Genomic DNA, 15846 nt, shown 5'->3' on the forward strand with positions numbered 1-15846 from the left:
TACTGTTTAGGTCCTGCTACAACCCCTAAGAGGAGCTGTGCACTGAACCCCACTTCCCACACTTACTGAAGGAGGGGAACCTCTAAAAAGGGTGGCTCTGAAGAGCAGGACTAACCATGGCAGTGCCTCCATTTTAGTCAAAGCTGCCCCCAATCCCTTCCTGCTGCCTGCTAGGGGCTCTGTCTCCAGCTCTTCTGATAGCAGTGGTTGTGGTTTGTGACACTCACTCTCATGGCACAGGTCTGGCTTCAGAATAGGGTGGGGGAGATGGGAGAGTGGAGCTGGAGATGCAGAGGCAAGGATGAATAAAAAAGCCTGCCTTGGACCCGTCTTTTTGTTCTGCCAGTGGTACATGGAGAGGGAGATGCAGAAGGGCATTGGGCTAGGGGTCTGGTTAGCGTTTGCTGATCTAGCTGATGGTAAAGTCTTCTAGTGAGTATAATACCAGCACAAAGAGGGGAAACAATGACCTGCTCTGCCTCACCCAGCATGAGGAGGCTTAGGCTGGGCCATGCAGCTTTCTAATGCAGGTTTAGCCTGAAATCATCTCTCAGCTCTTCTATTTGCACCATCTACTATTCACACATGCCCCCTCTGCAACCAATCCACTGCTGGCAGAGCTAGCTACCATCTCTTGTAAGCCCCAGGGTAGCCAACCACTAATGTACATATTGCAGGACCCAGTTGGGGTATAACGCTATGGAACAGGCTTGTGTGCACAAACAAGTTCAAGCTATGGAAATCATTGATCTATCTTTGCTTTATTGAGAAAGGAGAAGGTTCTTCAGAGGCAGATGCCACATCTGGGATTAATTATTGACTGAGAGTCCAGGAAGAATTGCTTGGTAGTGGTAGGAGCTGTCATGATACTTTTGGGAGTGAAATCAAGAGAACCGTGTAGAAGAGGAGACGGTGTAGACAGACCTGGCTAAAACCAAGTCATGTGAACAGGAAATAGTCACAAGATAATGACCAAGGCTCTTTTCTTTTCAGAAAGGCATGTTTTTGAGAACTGAGACAATATTTTCTAATACTGCACACCAGGGCGAGGCATTATAAAAAAAAAAAAAATCTGCAAAAATGTGAAAGTACAAAAGCAAAAATGAGTTATGTAGAACACTTTGAAATGAAAACAACAAACTTAGAACTACAATTTTTTCCATAAAATTAATTTTCTTTATCTCTCGTACTGCACTGCACTAGATAAATGTGTGTGACTAGCACATAACAAAAAGCTCTTTCAAGCCCTCTCCTGGTAAATGCTCATTGTCACAGGCCTAATAATTACTATAGAAAAGCTAATTGTAACTATCATAACTGCTTCCCTCACTGGCTACACAGGCTTAATTTTCATCTCAGACAGCTTGTAGGAATAACGATGTCCTTTGCCTGTAAGCCAATTTATCCCATCAGCAACAGATTCATGGGCTCCTTTCAAGTATAATCCATTCAGGTTGGACTGATGACACTTATGGTACCACCATGATCCTTTATAGGCCTCTGCACAGTGTTCGGAAGAATTATCGTTATCCCTGTCGTAGGTTGAAAACATCATGCCATTGTGCTCGGATAAGGAATCTCCTGTGGAAACAATTGTATTTGCTTAGTACGTATTTATAGAGACCAGCTAGATAAGACGTTCTCTTATTTTTAATATTTCAGCAGTTCATTTCCCACAGCCAGTCTGGCAGTTCTGCTATGGGTTGCTACATTTCTCATTTTACCAGGCAGCAGAAACATTTGAGGTCCAGGGAAGAGACTGCAATTCTGCTTCCAGTGAGGAATATTTTTTTTACCAGGCCCTATTCGGAGTGGATCTCCACACAAGATCAGAGGGGAAACTCTTCAACCTGTCACTACTAAAGTCGAAGACCAAAGCCAAAAGGTGGTAATTAGGGGATTTGCATTCATTGGTGATGTTCTCATAGCCCACCAAGAACATCTACTACAAAAACTAAGCATTCACCTTTTAAGTGCTTGACAATCATTTGCTCTCACCATCAGTATTAAACCTGTTATATCTGGCAGTTGGGAAATACGGAAATTTTGTGCTCATCAGGAGAAAAAGTTAACTGTTTCCCACCAATGCTGATTACACCATGTATTCAATACCTCATGTCAAGATCAAGTCATCAACGCAGAGGCTCAAATTTACAAAGCCGGTCAGTCGTAATCAAACAAAAATGACTAGGCAGGATGGCTGTGCTCACAGGCCATAGTGGCTAGACCTTACTCATTTTTCTTCCTATTCCCAGGAATTTTTCCAGTTTGTCCAAATTTCCCGAGATGTGGAGCCCATAACTGGACACTGCTTCAGTTCAGGTCCAGTTTTTAGTGGAGTGGAGCGGAAGAATTACTACGGCTACGTCTACACGTGAAACCTACTTCGAAGTAGCTTATTTTGATGTAGCGACATCAAAATAGACTATTTCGATGAATAACGTCTACACATCCTCCAGGGCTGGCAACGTCGATGTTCAACTTCAATGTTGCGCAGCACCACATCGAAATAGGCGTTGCGAGGGAACGTCTACACGCCAAAGTAGCACACATCGAAATAAGGGTGCCAGGCACAGCTGCAGACAAGGTCACAGGGCGGACTCAACAGCAAGCCACTCCCTTAAAGGGCCCCTCCCAGACACAGTTGCACTAAACAACACAAGATCCACAGAGCCGACAACTGGTTGCAGACCCTGTGCATGCAGCATGGATCCCCACCTGCGGCAGCAGCAGCCAGAAGCCCTGGGCTAAGGGCTGCTGCACACGATGACCATAGAGCCCCGCAGGGGCTGGAGAGAGCGTCTCTCAACCCCTCAGCTGATGGCCGCCATGGCAGACCCCGCTATTTCAATGTTGCGGGACGTGCAACGACTACACGGTCCCTACTTCGACGTTGAACGTCGAAGTAGGGCGCTATTCCTATCCCCTCATGGGGTTAGCGGCTTCGACGTCTCGCCGCCTAACGTCGATGTTAACTTCGAAATAGCGCCCAACACGTGTAGCCGTGACGGGCGCTATTTCGAAGTTAGTGCCGCTACTTTGAAGTAGCGTGCACGTGTAGACACGGCTTACCTGTCTGTCTTACACCCATCCTGTTAATATCTCCTAGAATGAAGGGGTGCATGTACCTGTGTGTGTCCAATATTATACTGACTCATACTCATGTTGCAGTCTCCTAGATGCCCTTCTGCAGTACTCCTTCCTAGGTAGACAGTTCCCATTTTGTATATGTGAAACTGACTGCTCCTTCTTAAGCAGGCTACTTTGCATTTGTCAGTACTGGTTAGTTCCATTTACCTCAGGCTATTTCTTCAGTGTCCAGAGCAGTTAGACATATGACCCTATCCTCCAAAATCCTTGAAATATCTGCCAGCTTGGTATCGCCTGCTGTCTTTATATGTCTCTCAGTTTGCAAGACTTGCTGCTTTAAAATTGACTCAATCGGTCTCTTGGCTCATGTCTCTCTTTCCTAGGTTGCTCTGTCCTTTCCCCTCACTACTTCAGTCCTCCCTTTGTTTTAAAAGCTGTAGTTGTAGAATCTTCCCTTCCCCACTGTAGATAAAAACAGAGCAACTGACAACACCAAACAAAATTGTCAAAATAGTTCAGGTGGTGATGTTACTTCAGTAACACTGCAGCTGAAGAGACTCAACTTAGTTATGGTTGGCAAGGAAGAGCAATACTAACTCTGCTTCTAACCCTAGCCACTAGCTGATATACAAAATTATCTTATTTCCAAAATATAAGCTATGTCAACTTAAGGCAATTTCCATTATTAAGTTTTTCTATGGGGCATTAAGATATAATTTCAGAAAGGCATGCCTACTGCTGGTTGCTATCTCAGTTTATAATTCTGCTTTCGTTCCTTCACTAGGCAGGGTATACATATTACACTGACTATGTCTACACTACAGAGATCCTTTGGAAGATCCTTCAAAAGTGCATCCACACACACAAAAGCAAATCAAAACATCATCCACACGCCCCTGTCCCCCCCCGCCCCCGTCTCCTTTGAATGAACAGGCCAGGGATAGAAAATGAAGACTGGTCTTTCAAAAGACGGGCCCTGCAAAGCATCTACATGTATTTTCTTTCAAAAGAAACTTTCAAAAGGGGACACTCTTCCTGAAATGAGAAAGGAAGTGTGATTTCAAAAGAAGCACCACATTCTTTCAATTTACTTTTGAAAGAACTTTGTGTAGGTGCTCCATGTGCTCTTTCAAAAGAGCCCGTCTTTTGAAAAATTTTGGAAGAAGTTGATAGTGGTAGATGCAGCCTATATATTTAGATGCCATCGACCTTGTGTTTATCTTAAGTAACTAATCTTTTCTGACAGGCATGACAATGCCATTTGTGTCTGCAGTAGAATATTCTGCATGCCTTTTGCTTTCCATTTTTGTTTGATACAAGGTAAATGACTAGCCTGGAACTTACCTGCTGTGCCACATGAAAAGTCTCCAAGCCTCAACCTGTAGTTGTCTGACTCTCCTGCAATTTGGAATGATGTGTATGTAGCGAAGTGATGGTTGTTATCCCAATCCCTGAGGTCAATGCGAAGCTTGTAGGTTCCTTTGGAAAACAATTTTGACAGTGAAATTTTCAACCTTGCATGTTACTGTGGTCACTTATTGCAGAAACCCCCAAAGATTCTAAACACAAATCAGGCCCCATTATGTAGGGACCATTTTGGTAATCTAGTTGGATTGCCTGCCTCACATTCTTCACAGAATTTCACCCTGATTCTGCATCAAGCCAATATATCCATATTGACTTTGATACATTCAATTTCCTTCCACTATTGTGATCTTCCTGTTAATAACCTTGTCCATGTTATGCTTTGCTAAGGTAGTTCATGATCTATGACCTCATAATCTGTACATGGTAAACAACCCAAAGTCAAAATTCTGCTCCTTGAATCATGATTGGGGCTGGCCCAACCAGCATGGTTGATAGCTTCTGCAGGCTCCCTTGTGGGAGGGGGTCCCAGCTCTGCCAAGGGCAGAAGGGGTGGGACCTAGGGCATTTAGACCTCACCAGTGCCTGAACCATGGGGCTAGACCTGGCCCTGACCTCATAGCCCAGTGCAGCTGCAACAGCATTCCTTGGTACTTCAGAGGCCCAGCACTTTGGTCACCACACTGAAATTCCAGCTTTGAGGGAGGGAGAGGGGGAAATTGTCTCCCTTACACTGCCACTATCAGAGCTTAGGCCCAGCAATTACAGCATTGAGTTCAATAGGTCTGTGTGGCAGGACTGAGCAGTAATGAAGAGAATACAGTATCTGCAGCAACAGAGTTACTTCTTCCAATACTATGACTCTAGACAGCATCTACCAGGAAAAGAATGCATCAAGGATGTTGTTACCAAGACTCGTTAACAGGTGGATATTGTCATTCCCCAGCCAGAATTCTGACAGCTGGCTGCCGAAACCTCTTTTGTATGAATGCCAATTATGATAGAAATCCAAGAGGCCGTCCGCCCTTCTCTGGAACACCTGCAAGAGACAGGAGGCTCTTAACTGGGAAGCCCCCATTTTTATTTCATCCTGCATGCAACAGGAGATAGGAAACTCTGAGACATTAAATCATTTGATAGATTTAAAGCGGTCAGCTCTATTTCAGCCTTAAGTACATCTTGTGGAGGGAGGCTTGTCCCAGAGGATTATATAAAATCTTGGGAGCAGCAAAGGATCACGTGGTCTGAAATGCACATTCAGACTAGCAGGAGGTCCATGTTCTCGGTATGCCGTTCATCTCTCCTGTCTATGCAGACTGTGAGCTCTTAAAGACAAGAGTATCTCTTCATATGTCTCTTTCCAGCAGCCACTGCAATGGAACCCTGAACTTCATCAAACTCTCTAGGCACAAATGGGATAATCTTGAGAAATACAAGTTTAAATGTAATGCATAAACAGGGTTCAAACCCTTTGTCTCCTCAGCTCCCTGGAACACTCATGCCACGCATAGGCTGCCAGAGTGGCAGGAGCCTGTGATCCAAGTGGAAAGAAGAAATTCTGGTTCTGGAGTCTAGGCAGCTATCAGTGAGGCTCTAAGAGCCAGGGAGAGAATGGCCCTCAGAAGGGAAACCTGGTTAATTGTCAGACCTTTTGGCGGGGGCGGGGGGCAGTCCTGTGGCTTGAAACCTGCAGGACCACTCCATGAAACCAGTTATGTTCACAACCAACATAGCTAGAGATTTTCATGAGGATTAGAAGGACTCCTATATGAATTGTACTTTTAGCTCACCGTAATTAGCTAAACAAATAGTCTTTACAATTTGCAGCCTCGTGCATTTCTCCTAGCTAAAACCCACTGGCTAAAGGCCATTTCCATTTTCGGGGGCAGGAAACAGTTTAAGAAAAATGTCCAATGAACTTCACTATGTAGTGTTCTTACAATCCATCCTCCACCATCTGTGTGCATGTCACACAGCACAGGCAGTGAATTACAGTCTTGCAGGTAGATGGTGTACCAGCCACTCAGAAAGTTCCCTTTGTCAAACAGCTCCTTGCAGTTCTTTGCTCCTGGTTGAAAGAGGAATTGAAATATCTAAACTGGTTGCATAATGCTTCTTTGAGCAGGATGTCAGACTGTTTTATGTTGCACTGAGAGCCAAATCAATTGCACATTCAGGTGACTAGAAAAGAATCTGAGTCATCTTCTCCTGCCCTGCACGCAGCAGTGTATGGGAATTGGGTAGTATCCCTTTAAATAGTTTGTTCCTTTTTGGGAAAACTACCATAGACCTGCTGCTTAACTAGTGGGTTCCCAGACTGTATCAGTGCTTGGGAATCCTCTGTCCTAAGTGCAGAATCTGCATTTGTCTTTATAGCACCTCATCAGATTTCTCTTTGGCCTAATCCTCCAATGGGTCTGGGTCACTGTGGATCATGTTTCTTTCCTCCGGCATATCCACTGCTCCATCTAGTTTAGTGTCATCTACACATTTGCTGAAGGTGCAATCCATCCCCTCATCCAGGGTTTTTAATTAAAATGTTGAGCAAAATCGGCCCCAGAAATCACCCTGGTGGCACTACTCATTGAGCCTGACAAGCTAGCCAGTTTTCTATCCACCTTACCACCCATTTATCCAATTCAGACTTCTCTTAACTTGCTGGCCAGGATACTGTGAGAGCATCTCAAAAGCTTTGCTAAAGTCAGGGTATACTATGTCTACTACCTTCCCCATATCCCCTCAGCCAGTTACCTCCATATGGAAGGCAATCAGGTTGATCAGGCATGAATTGCCCTTGGTGAATCCATGTTGACTATTTGATACTTTCTGTGTGAGAGCAGCTCAACCTGGACAAAGGATTGGCTCAAATCATCTAAACTTGTGGAAATGGAAATGTGCACAAAGAGTTGCATGGCAGGTGCCCATTCGGCCACTTTGAAATGTCTGTGCCAGTTGGACTTCCCATTATCCTATGACTAGGGTGCCCATTCTCCCCAGCAGACTATCAGGCATCACAGGAACACTCGCATCTAACAGTTTGCAAGCCCATGCACTGGCTAACGAGTATTACCACAAAAGATTCACTGGCCAGTTGCTAACAGTAAATTGATTTTAAAAATTGTAATTATTTTATAGATTTGCGAGCAGAAAACAGGTAAAGCTGAGATGGTGGGGTGTGTATTTATTTTTTAATTCGTCTATCTCTAATGGGGTTTCATGTCCATTTCTCTGGATGGAAGGAGGTATTTAGTGGTTATGAAATTCTCACCTTTCTCACACTGCGTTTTAGCCAGGTCGTCTTCCGCTGGACATAAAAAAACACAATGAAAAGTGAAATTGATCCAGAAAAATATATTTCTTTAACTATGGTATCAGCCTATTGTAACAGCTGGAATACCAAAGTAATAGTTATGCTGTTAAAAACCCCAAGTGGCTTTTTACCCGTGGAAAAATCAGGTGTTGAAGGAATCATACCTCTAATTTGAGAGACCTGGCCTGAACCATCATCATGGGTTCCATTATTAAGCCAACACTATCTGTTACTCTGTCATGAAGCTCCTATTTACATGACTAAAAACTGTTTCTTAACCTAAATTTCTGGTCAGTTCATAGAAGCAATGCCCACAACATCAGGAGAGTTGCATATGCTTATAGTAGCATGAATTTGAGTCAATATAACTAAAAAAATAATCTGAGTAACAATGGGAGAATATCAGTTAAATAAAGGACTGGTAGGAAAAGGGCCATTCCTTTAACTGGGTATGCAAGGATCAATCATAAGAAAGGGATTTTACTCTCAGTATATGGGAGACATAATGAGTCAGGAGAAAGTAACCTTCTCTAGGATACCCATTCAAAGCTATAGATTTAACTTAGGTTTCAGCTACTCACTCTAATACCAAAAGTGATCTGCCTAGTGTACTTCCAGATGTTGCAAAACATGGATGTCCCCCTATTTTTGCAGACAGGGTTATTTCTTTGTTTATAAAGTCCAAACCTTACAGGAGGACCAGGGAGTTTGGTCTTGTGGACGTGGCCACTGTTCAAGAAGCAAGCTTCTGAAGCCACCTCACTTTTAGTGCTGAAGAAATAAAATGGAAATGATATGCTCGGTATAAAGAAGAGTGCAGAGGGTCTCACCAGAAATTCCAGGGGCTCCTGGAGGTCCCAGGTCTCCTTTATCACCTTATATAAAAAAAAAAAACCCTCAATATAAAATCCTTATTTTGCCTAGAGGTCACCTCCATAATTCAACATCTCGCTGCAGTATTTACTTGGGTTTCATTGTGGAAGGGGCTAGTTCAAAGCCAGTGCACTGCTTACACTCTACACAACCTGTGAATATTGGCCTTTTGTGGGATTTATTGGCAACATTGAAAATGCATCACTTAATTATTGACTTGCTGATATTAATTGGGCTCCAAGGAAATTAATCATTAATCAATGTCCTGGGGTCAAATGGCTGAGAATTTCAGCCATCATTCGTAAAGGAAGGCAGTCTTCTAGCCCTTGAGGCTGTGGAGAAAACACCCTAAACACCAGAAAAGGAGACAGCCAATAAAATCAGATCTATTCTTTTTACATAATAGCATCATTCTACAACCAGTCTTCTAGTTTTTGGTGAACTTGGCTCAAGATATTCAAATATTTGTGGCTGGCAGTACTGCAATTCTTTCCTAGTCTTCTGTACTGGTTCAACTGAAATAAGCTTAGGCTATGCCTGCACTAGGGTTGGGACCTATTTCCAGTGGCTGCATAAGACCTTCTGCCACAGCAGACATTGTAACTGGAGCTGGGTGAAAACTTTCAAGGTCGTCTTTTCATAATTTTGGAATGTTCCAAGCCTTCATATCAGAACAGTTTTGTTTTTGCATGTGGCTATTAAAAAAAAACAAAAAACCCAACGTCTCTCACCTTTCAGTCCAGGGGGGCCAACAACACCTTTTTCTCCTGATTGAACAACAAATGAGATAATAAAGATTAGTCAGATATCCAGATCAGGACAGCGCATCAGAACTGAATTTCTTAGAATAATAAACACTCTAGTGTCATATGAATGAAGAGAAGCCACCCGAGCTCAAGAGCTCAGATATTTTGGGGAATTGGTGTTTAACAAAGAGCTCTAGTTAACGTTTGGTTAAAAACAAATTGCCTGTTCTTAGGTCGCATAATAGGATATTAAATTGTTTTTGCCCTTTTTGTTACTTTACCTTTAGGGCCAACTGGTCCCACCTTTCCTGGGAGCCCCTGTAGCCCTTTCTGTCCTGCAAACAGAAACTCAGAATATTTATCAAGGTATCGTAATCACTGAGTATATGAATTTTCCCCCACCCAAACCTAGAATTACAGTAACCTAAAAATTCAAATATATGTGCATCCTGCTTCCTGAGTCCCTGACATCTCATCAGGATCCCCTAATATGGAGTTTTTCATAGAAGTCAATGGGACAAGTACATCTGACTGCAAGGGAGAAATCAAAGTTGACAAATAACTTTTTACATGCTACCATTAAATGTCATGGCTGACAAACATGATTTACTCTTCTCTAGTACCCGTCATCCAAACTTTTCAGAGAAATTAAGTGTACCTCATAACATCTGGGAAGTAAGGGGCCATCATACAGAGAAGCAAAATGAAGCTAAAAGTGACTTGACTAAGGTCACGCAGCAAGCTAGTGGCAGAGATGGGGGAAGAATTCAAGGGCTTGGCTGAATCAGACACTCAAAGGGAATAGACAGTCATACAGAATTTGCATCTGCTGAAGTAGGTCTTTGCCTGTGAAAACTTATGCGCCAAAAAATCTGTTAGTTTATAAGGTGCTAAAGGACTACTAGTTTTTGCAGATAGACTAACACAGCTACCCCTCTGATGCTATTCAGAATTTGGTTATTTTAACAGTCTAAGCCCTCACCGCAGGTTGGCAGGGATTTGCCAGGTCTGTACATGTTGCAAAAATAATTTCCATTTACATCAGCACCATCCATGGGAAACTCCCATTTAGTGCCTGGGAACATACCTTTCATTCCTGGAGCTCCTGGGTCTCCTCTGGGCCCCACAGTACCTGGAAATCCAGAGCAGCCTTGAAGACGGGAGACTTTATCGGTAGTGTTGAGACCCATTAAGTTCACCTCTGGGAAAAGAAAGGAAAACATAATCAATGATCACTGAGTTCTCGGGATTGGAAACATTCTGCAGTAATCCAGAGAAACGCAGGAACTAGTTAGGCTTTCATTTGCTGGATTTTCTTTTCTATAGAATCCTAGGGCTGGAAGAGTCCTCAAGAAATCATTGTGTCCAGCTCTCTGCTCAAAGCAGGGTCAACCTTAATTAAATCCTCCCAGTCACTGCCCTCCCACTGAAATAGTTTTTCCTCATTCCTAACCTACACCTTGTGCTCCGTAACTTGAGACCATTGCTCCTTGTTCTGCCATCCATCACTACTGAGAACATCCTCTCTTGCACTCCCCTTCAAGAAGTTGAAAGCGGCTACCAAATCCCCCTCTCCCCCCCGCCCCCACTCTTCTCTTCTGCAAACCAAATATCCCCAAGTCCCCTCAGTCTCTCCACATAGGTCATGGGATCCAGACCTCTAGGCATTTTTTTGTTGCCCTCCACTGGCTCCTCTCCAATGCATCCACATTCTTTCTACTTGGGGTAGGGGGTGGGCAGAACTGGATGCAATATTCCAGATGTGGCCTCACCAGTGCCAAATAGAGGGGGAATAAGACCTTCTCTAGATCTGCTGGAAATGCTCCTCCCAATGCATCCCAATATTCTGTTAGCCACCTTGGCTACAAGGGCACACTGACTCATATCCAGCCTCTCATCCACTGTAATCCCAGGTTCTTTTCTGCTACACTGCTACTTAGCCAGTTAGTCCCCACCCTATCACAATGCTTTGGATTATTCCATCCCAACTGCAGGACTCTCTGCTTGTCCTTGTAGAAGCTCATCGGATTTCTTTTGGCTCAATCCTCCAGTTTATCTAGGCCACTCTGGACCCTTCCTTAATTTGCAGGCAAGAATATTGTGAGAGACTATTGCAAAAGCTTTGCTAAAGTCAAGGTATATCCCATCCATTGACTTTTCCATGTCCAGAGACCAATACCAATATTGTCTCTACTAGCAGTAAACCAAGATTTCCTTCAGTTATGCAACTGAGAGACAAAGTTCTAATATTAAACATGGGGATTTTACTCTTTGGTCTGACTAAGTTATAGTGAAAAATAAAGTTAAAAAGAAGTTACTAAATATCTGTATTTAGAAATAATCACTCCAAATTTAATTTTGGTTTATACCTGCCTCTGCAGTGTTCACAACCCAACCATTGCAGCACTGGGCTAGTTCATGAAAATCTTTTAATGAAATTAATGACCGAGAAACAAAAGCAGAATAAAATGCAGAGGAAAAAACAAATTGCTACCATTCAGTGAAGAAATTGCTGGAAGTAAGTTTTAAAAACTGCTTTTAAAAATAAGCTCAGATAACATAGCCAATTCTTAAAAATGGATTTCAACCAACCGTGTCCTCCCTATAGTATACACTGGCTGTGTATACACTTACTAAAAACTTCAATATGGCCATTTCGAAGACTATTAATGAGGCACTACAATGCATATTCAGCTCCTCATTAGCATGCCGCCAGCTGCAGCACTTAGTGTCACTGTTTGCTCGCCCACGGCTTGTCTACATGGGGATCTTTTTCAAAAGGACCCTGCCAACATCAAAATCCCCTTTTTCCTTTTGAAAAGGACCCCCCTGTAGACAAGCCGCGGGTGAGCGAACCGTGGCACTTTCCAAGTGCTGCAGCTGGTGGCATGCTAATGAGGTGCGGAATATGCATTTCAGTGCCTCATTAGTATTCTTCAGTTTGTCACTAGCATGGCCATTTTTAAAGCTTTTAGTAAGTGTAGACACAGCCATTGTGAAATATAAAATCATAATACAGACATCATGGAATAAAAATAAGCATACTGGAAACTTGAGGTAAGCAGAAGACAGTGTTAATATTTCCTGTGATCTAGAAGCTCTACCTCCTAAGCTTGATCATTTGGGCATAAACTGTACATAGCAAATGATTTTCAAAATGATTGTGAATTTAAGAATATGAAATGTGAAAGTAATACTATTCTGAAAAAATGTCAGCCTGTATTTAATCCCTATTTCGCAGCCCTCCCATTTGCTTCAGAGGGAGTTTGCCTGAATGAGGGCTGTAGAAATTTGACTAAAGCCTCCATAGAGATCATAGGATATCACCATAAACTAAAATAACCCTCAAATATTGCTGGAGTCTCAACCCACAGAGTGGAAATGAATGTAGCACAATAGTAGATGTCTGATAGAAATGTAATGGAAGCAATTTTACAATCATCATCCTAATTTAGTAACTGTGAAATTCTAGAAAGCAGGGGGATCTGAAATCATTGAATTCCTTCTGAGCTTTAAGGAGTGGGATTTCCTCCCCCACCCCAGAATTTGGGTTTTCTGCCTGTGTGGGTCAGTAAGTCACAGTATTAAAATGCTTAGGCCCCAATGTGCACTGTAGATAAGAGCTTTACACTGATTCCAGCAGCAATGCAGATGTTAGGAGCTCATAAATGAGCAGGAGGTAGAAGAGGTAAAAATCAAATTTTGTGGAGTCCCAATAAAAGATGTCTTTCACAAAATAACTTGCAACACCTCCAGTCTGTGCTGTGCCTTTCTGCAATACAGATTAGTTATTATAAAGTAAATTTGTACAAATCAACTGTTCTTTTTATTTATATAGCACTGTGAGCAGGCAAAACGCTTTAGACACATATAGGGACAACAAATTCCTGAACACTTCCCAGTTTTCCCAGCTCCATGTTGACCACTGTATGAAATACTGTTGAGAACAGGGATTGTCTTTCATTACCTGCACAGGTGTCCTGAGCTTTACAAATGGTTGCTGCTAGCCAGAGTGAAAAAATGAGGGTCTTCTCAGCTCTCCCCATAGCTGGTCCTGATCTCTGTAGTGGCAGCTCCACTTGTCCTCCCACCTTCCCCTCTACTGTAGTATGCAGTGAGCCTCTTATAAGCAACAATGCTAGAGCCTGGGGCCAGTAAAGATCTCTGCCTGGGGCATCTCAGAGCCTCCTTCCTACTCTTCACATTCCAGAAGATCTGACTGATATTTTGACGCTCCAGTGGTCACCCAGGTAGCTGATGACACTGCCTGATAGGGCATGTTCAGTACTGGACTAACAGCCATTGCTGCCCCCACAGTGATGGTTACTGACTGAAGCCAGTCTGAATCTCTTCTCATAATGTTAATTCAGGAGACTGTGTCTTATGTAAGATTAAAATAGGTCACCAAAAATTATCCCAGTCTGACTTTCTGCATCCCTTCAAAGCTCTGTTGGCATCACTGGGAACCTTTGGTTGAACCAGGAGAGCAGGGTTGGGTGAATTCACTGGCCAACTGCTCTATTATTGTTCATTGTTGTAGGATAGAAGCCAGAGGGGGTCTTGTGAGATTGAACCCTGCTCTGCTGAATGCTGTTCAAACTCATAGTAGGAGATCGTAATGGATGGCTAGGTTCCTTTTAGAAGGAACCACTGTCATCTAATCTGCCTTCCTTTACAGAACAGGCCACATAATGCCCCACAGTAATTCCCAGGGCAGATGTGGTCTTTTAGAAGAACATCAATCTTCATTTTAAAATAGCCTGTGATGGAGAATCCACTACAACTCTTGAATGGTTCCAGATGTTAATCACACTCACCGTTCCAAACTTACACCTGATTTTCCCATCTGAATGTGTCTAGCTACAGCTTCCAACCATCTCTACCCCAAAGACCTAACAACTGAAATAGTCAAGACAAATGAGGGGTGGGAGAAAAGAATTCTTATTGTGATGCTGGCAGTGCTACATGTGCCTGTGTCATAGAAATAATAATGGCGTCTGCCAAGGCCAAATCTGCTGATATACCACTGCTGCCTTTTTCGATATGTACACGTGATATCTCAGTGACTGCTGCATGGCAGACTCTCCAGATGGCAGTTCACTGCTGAGGTTCACTTCTTTAGGTGCATGTGTGTTCACGATTCCAGTCTGTAGAGCCAGAAGGCAACTGCTATTCTGATTGTGTTCAAAGGATATTTCCTTTTTTTTAATTGGGGGAAATATGATGACACTTCCCATTGTGGTTTGTAGAGGCTGAACTTCTCTAGTCTGGCACCCTTGGGACCTGACCAAACCATGGGAAATCGATATTGTTGAGCAGCATTACTAATATTTCCACTGCTTATTGAGCTCTAGAAGACATTTAGAGATAAATTACATCTAAATAACAGCACAGAACATTGAGAGCCAGGAGAGGCAGTTGTAAAACTTTATGGGACTGTGGGGAAACTTGTCCACACCTATGGTAAGTGGACAACTGGCTGTGATGTTACTGGATTTTTAAGCTAAATATAAAAAAAAAAATTCTATAACCACTGAATTGAGTTTGCACCAAATCTTGTTCCACATGTGCCAATGAAGTGGTCTAAGGAAAGCTGGTGTTTCACTGAATCTATATGCTGCTTAGATGTCTGTATCACTTTTGTGTGTTATGTTATGAGTGGCTCTGTACTACGTCAGAAATATTTTAGTGCTAAGAATCACCATGTAAGACTGTCTCTTCCCAGCCAGGAAGATTGACTAAACAGACTTCAATCCCCACCTCAAGAATTTGATTAAGAAGTGTGATCAGGGAATCAGCTGATAAAAGAGGGCCTTCAGCAGGGGAACGGCAGGTGACCTAAGCATGTAACTCTCCATTGCCTATGTAAATGAGTTTTTTCCCCTCCACATGGCAAATCTGTAAAGATGACCCTGGCTGTGGCCATCTTGACTTTCAGTCCCTCGGAGGACTTATTTTCAGAGACTTTCATGATAACAGCTTTTACCATCATCTGTAGCCTGCATCAATAGCTGTGATTGATGTATGCAATTTAACCATTTTAACAATTTTTCTCACATATTCTTTCTTTTTTTTTTTTTCCTTAATACATCTTTAGATTTAAAGAATTGGCATAGTGTGCTGTTTTGGGTAAGTCCTGAGAATGTGGATGGTCCCTTTTGGGGGCTGGAAGAATCTGTGTGGATTTGGTGAAGTAGGTTTTCATAACCTCTCACCTGACTAGAAGGGGTACTGGTTTGGGCATTTGTAGCTGCTGCAGAACTTGAGGCATTTTCATGTGTTACTTCTAGCTAGCCAGCAGGGCTGGCAGAAGTACTTTTGTGGATGGCTTGGTTTGCCTTACTGAGAAGGAAACCCCATTCTGGGCTGTAAATGGCCTGCTTTTAAGCAATTTGCCCAGGGTTGGTTCTCTCGTCTATGCCCCAAAACCTCCCTGAATATTACACCCGCTAATTAAAAACA

At 42.9% G+C, this 15846-nt stretch overlaps 1 protein-coding gene across 1 annotated transcript; it reads right to left on the reverse strand.

Moving 5' to 3' along the window:
• Positions 1–1333: 1333 nt before the first annotated feature.
• LOC142024085 (ficolin-1-like) lies at positions 1334–13430 on the reverse strand. The gene is made up of 10 exons (XM_075015755.1): positions 13352–13430; positions 10472–10585; positions 9666–9719; positions 9370–9405; positions 8596–8640; positions 7724–7759; positions 6396–6523; positions 5365–5494; positions 4435–4569; positions 1334–1581 (listed from the first exon to the last, which is right to left on the reverse strand). The coding sequence occupies exons 1-10, from the start codon at positions 13428–13430 to the stop codon at positions 1334–1336; spliced, it is 1005 nt and encodes a 334-aa protein (XP_074871856.1).
• Positions 13431–15846: the final 2416 nt, after the last annotated feature.

Source organism: Carettochelys insculpta, chromosome 21 (genome assembly GCF_033958435.1).
Source record: "Carettochelys insculpta isolate YL-2023 chromosome 21, ASM3395843v1, whole genome shotgun sequence".
Classification (NCBI taxonomy): domain Eukaryota; kingdom Metazoa; phylum Chordata; order Testudines; family Carettochelyidae; genus Carettochelys; species Carettochelys insculpta.

Coding starts and splice junctions, on each gene's coding strand:
- LOC142024085 (XM_075015755.1), bottom strand. CDS start 13,430: ATGGGGAGAGCTGAGAAGACCCTCATTTTTTCACTCTGGCTAGCAGCA. Junction 9,406..9,665: donor GGGACCAGTTGGCCCTAAAG/GTAAAGTAACAA, acceptor TTGTTCAATCAG/GAGAAAAAGGTGTTGTTGGC. Junction 8,641..9,369: donor TGGCCCCCCTGGACTGAAAG/GTGAGAGACGTT, acceptor TTTTTATATAAG/GTGATAAAGGAGACCTGGGA.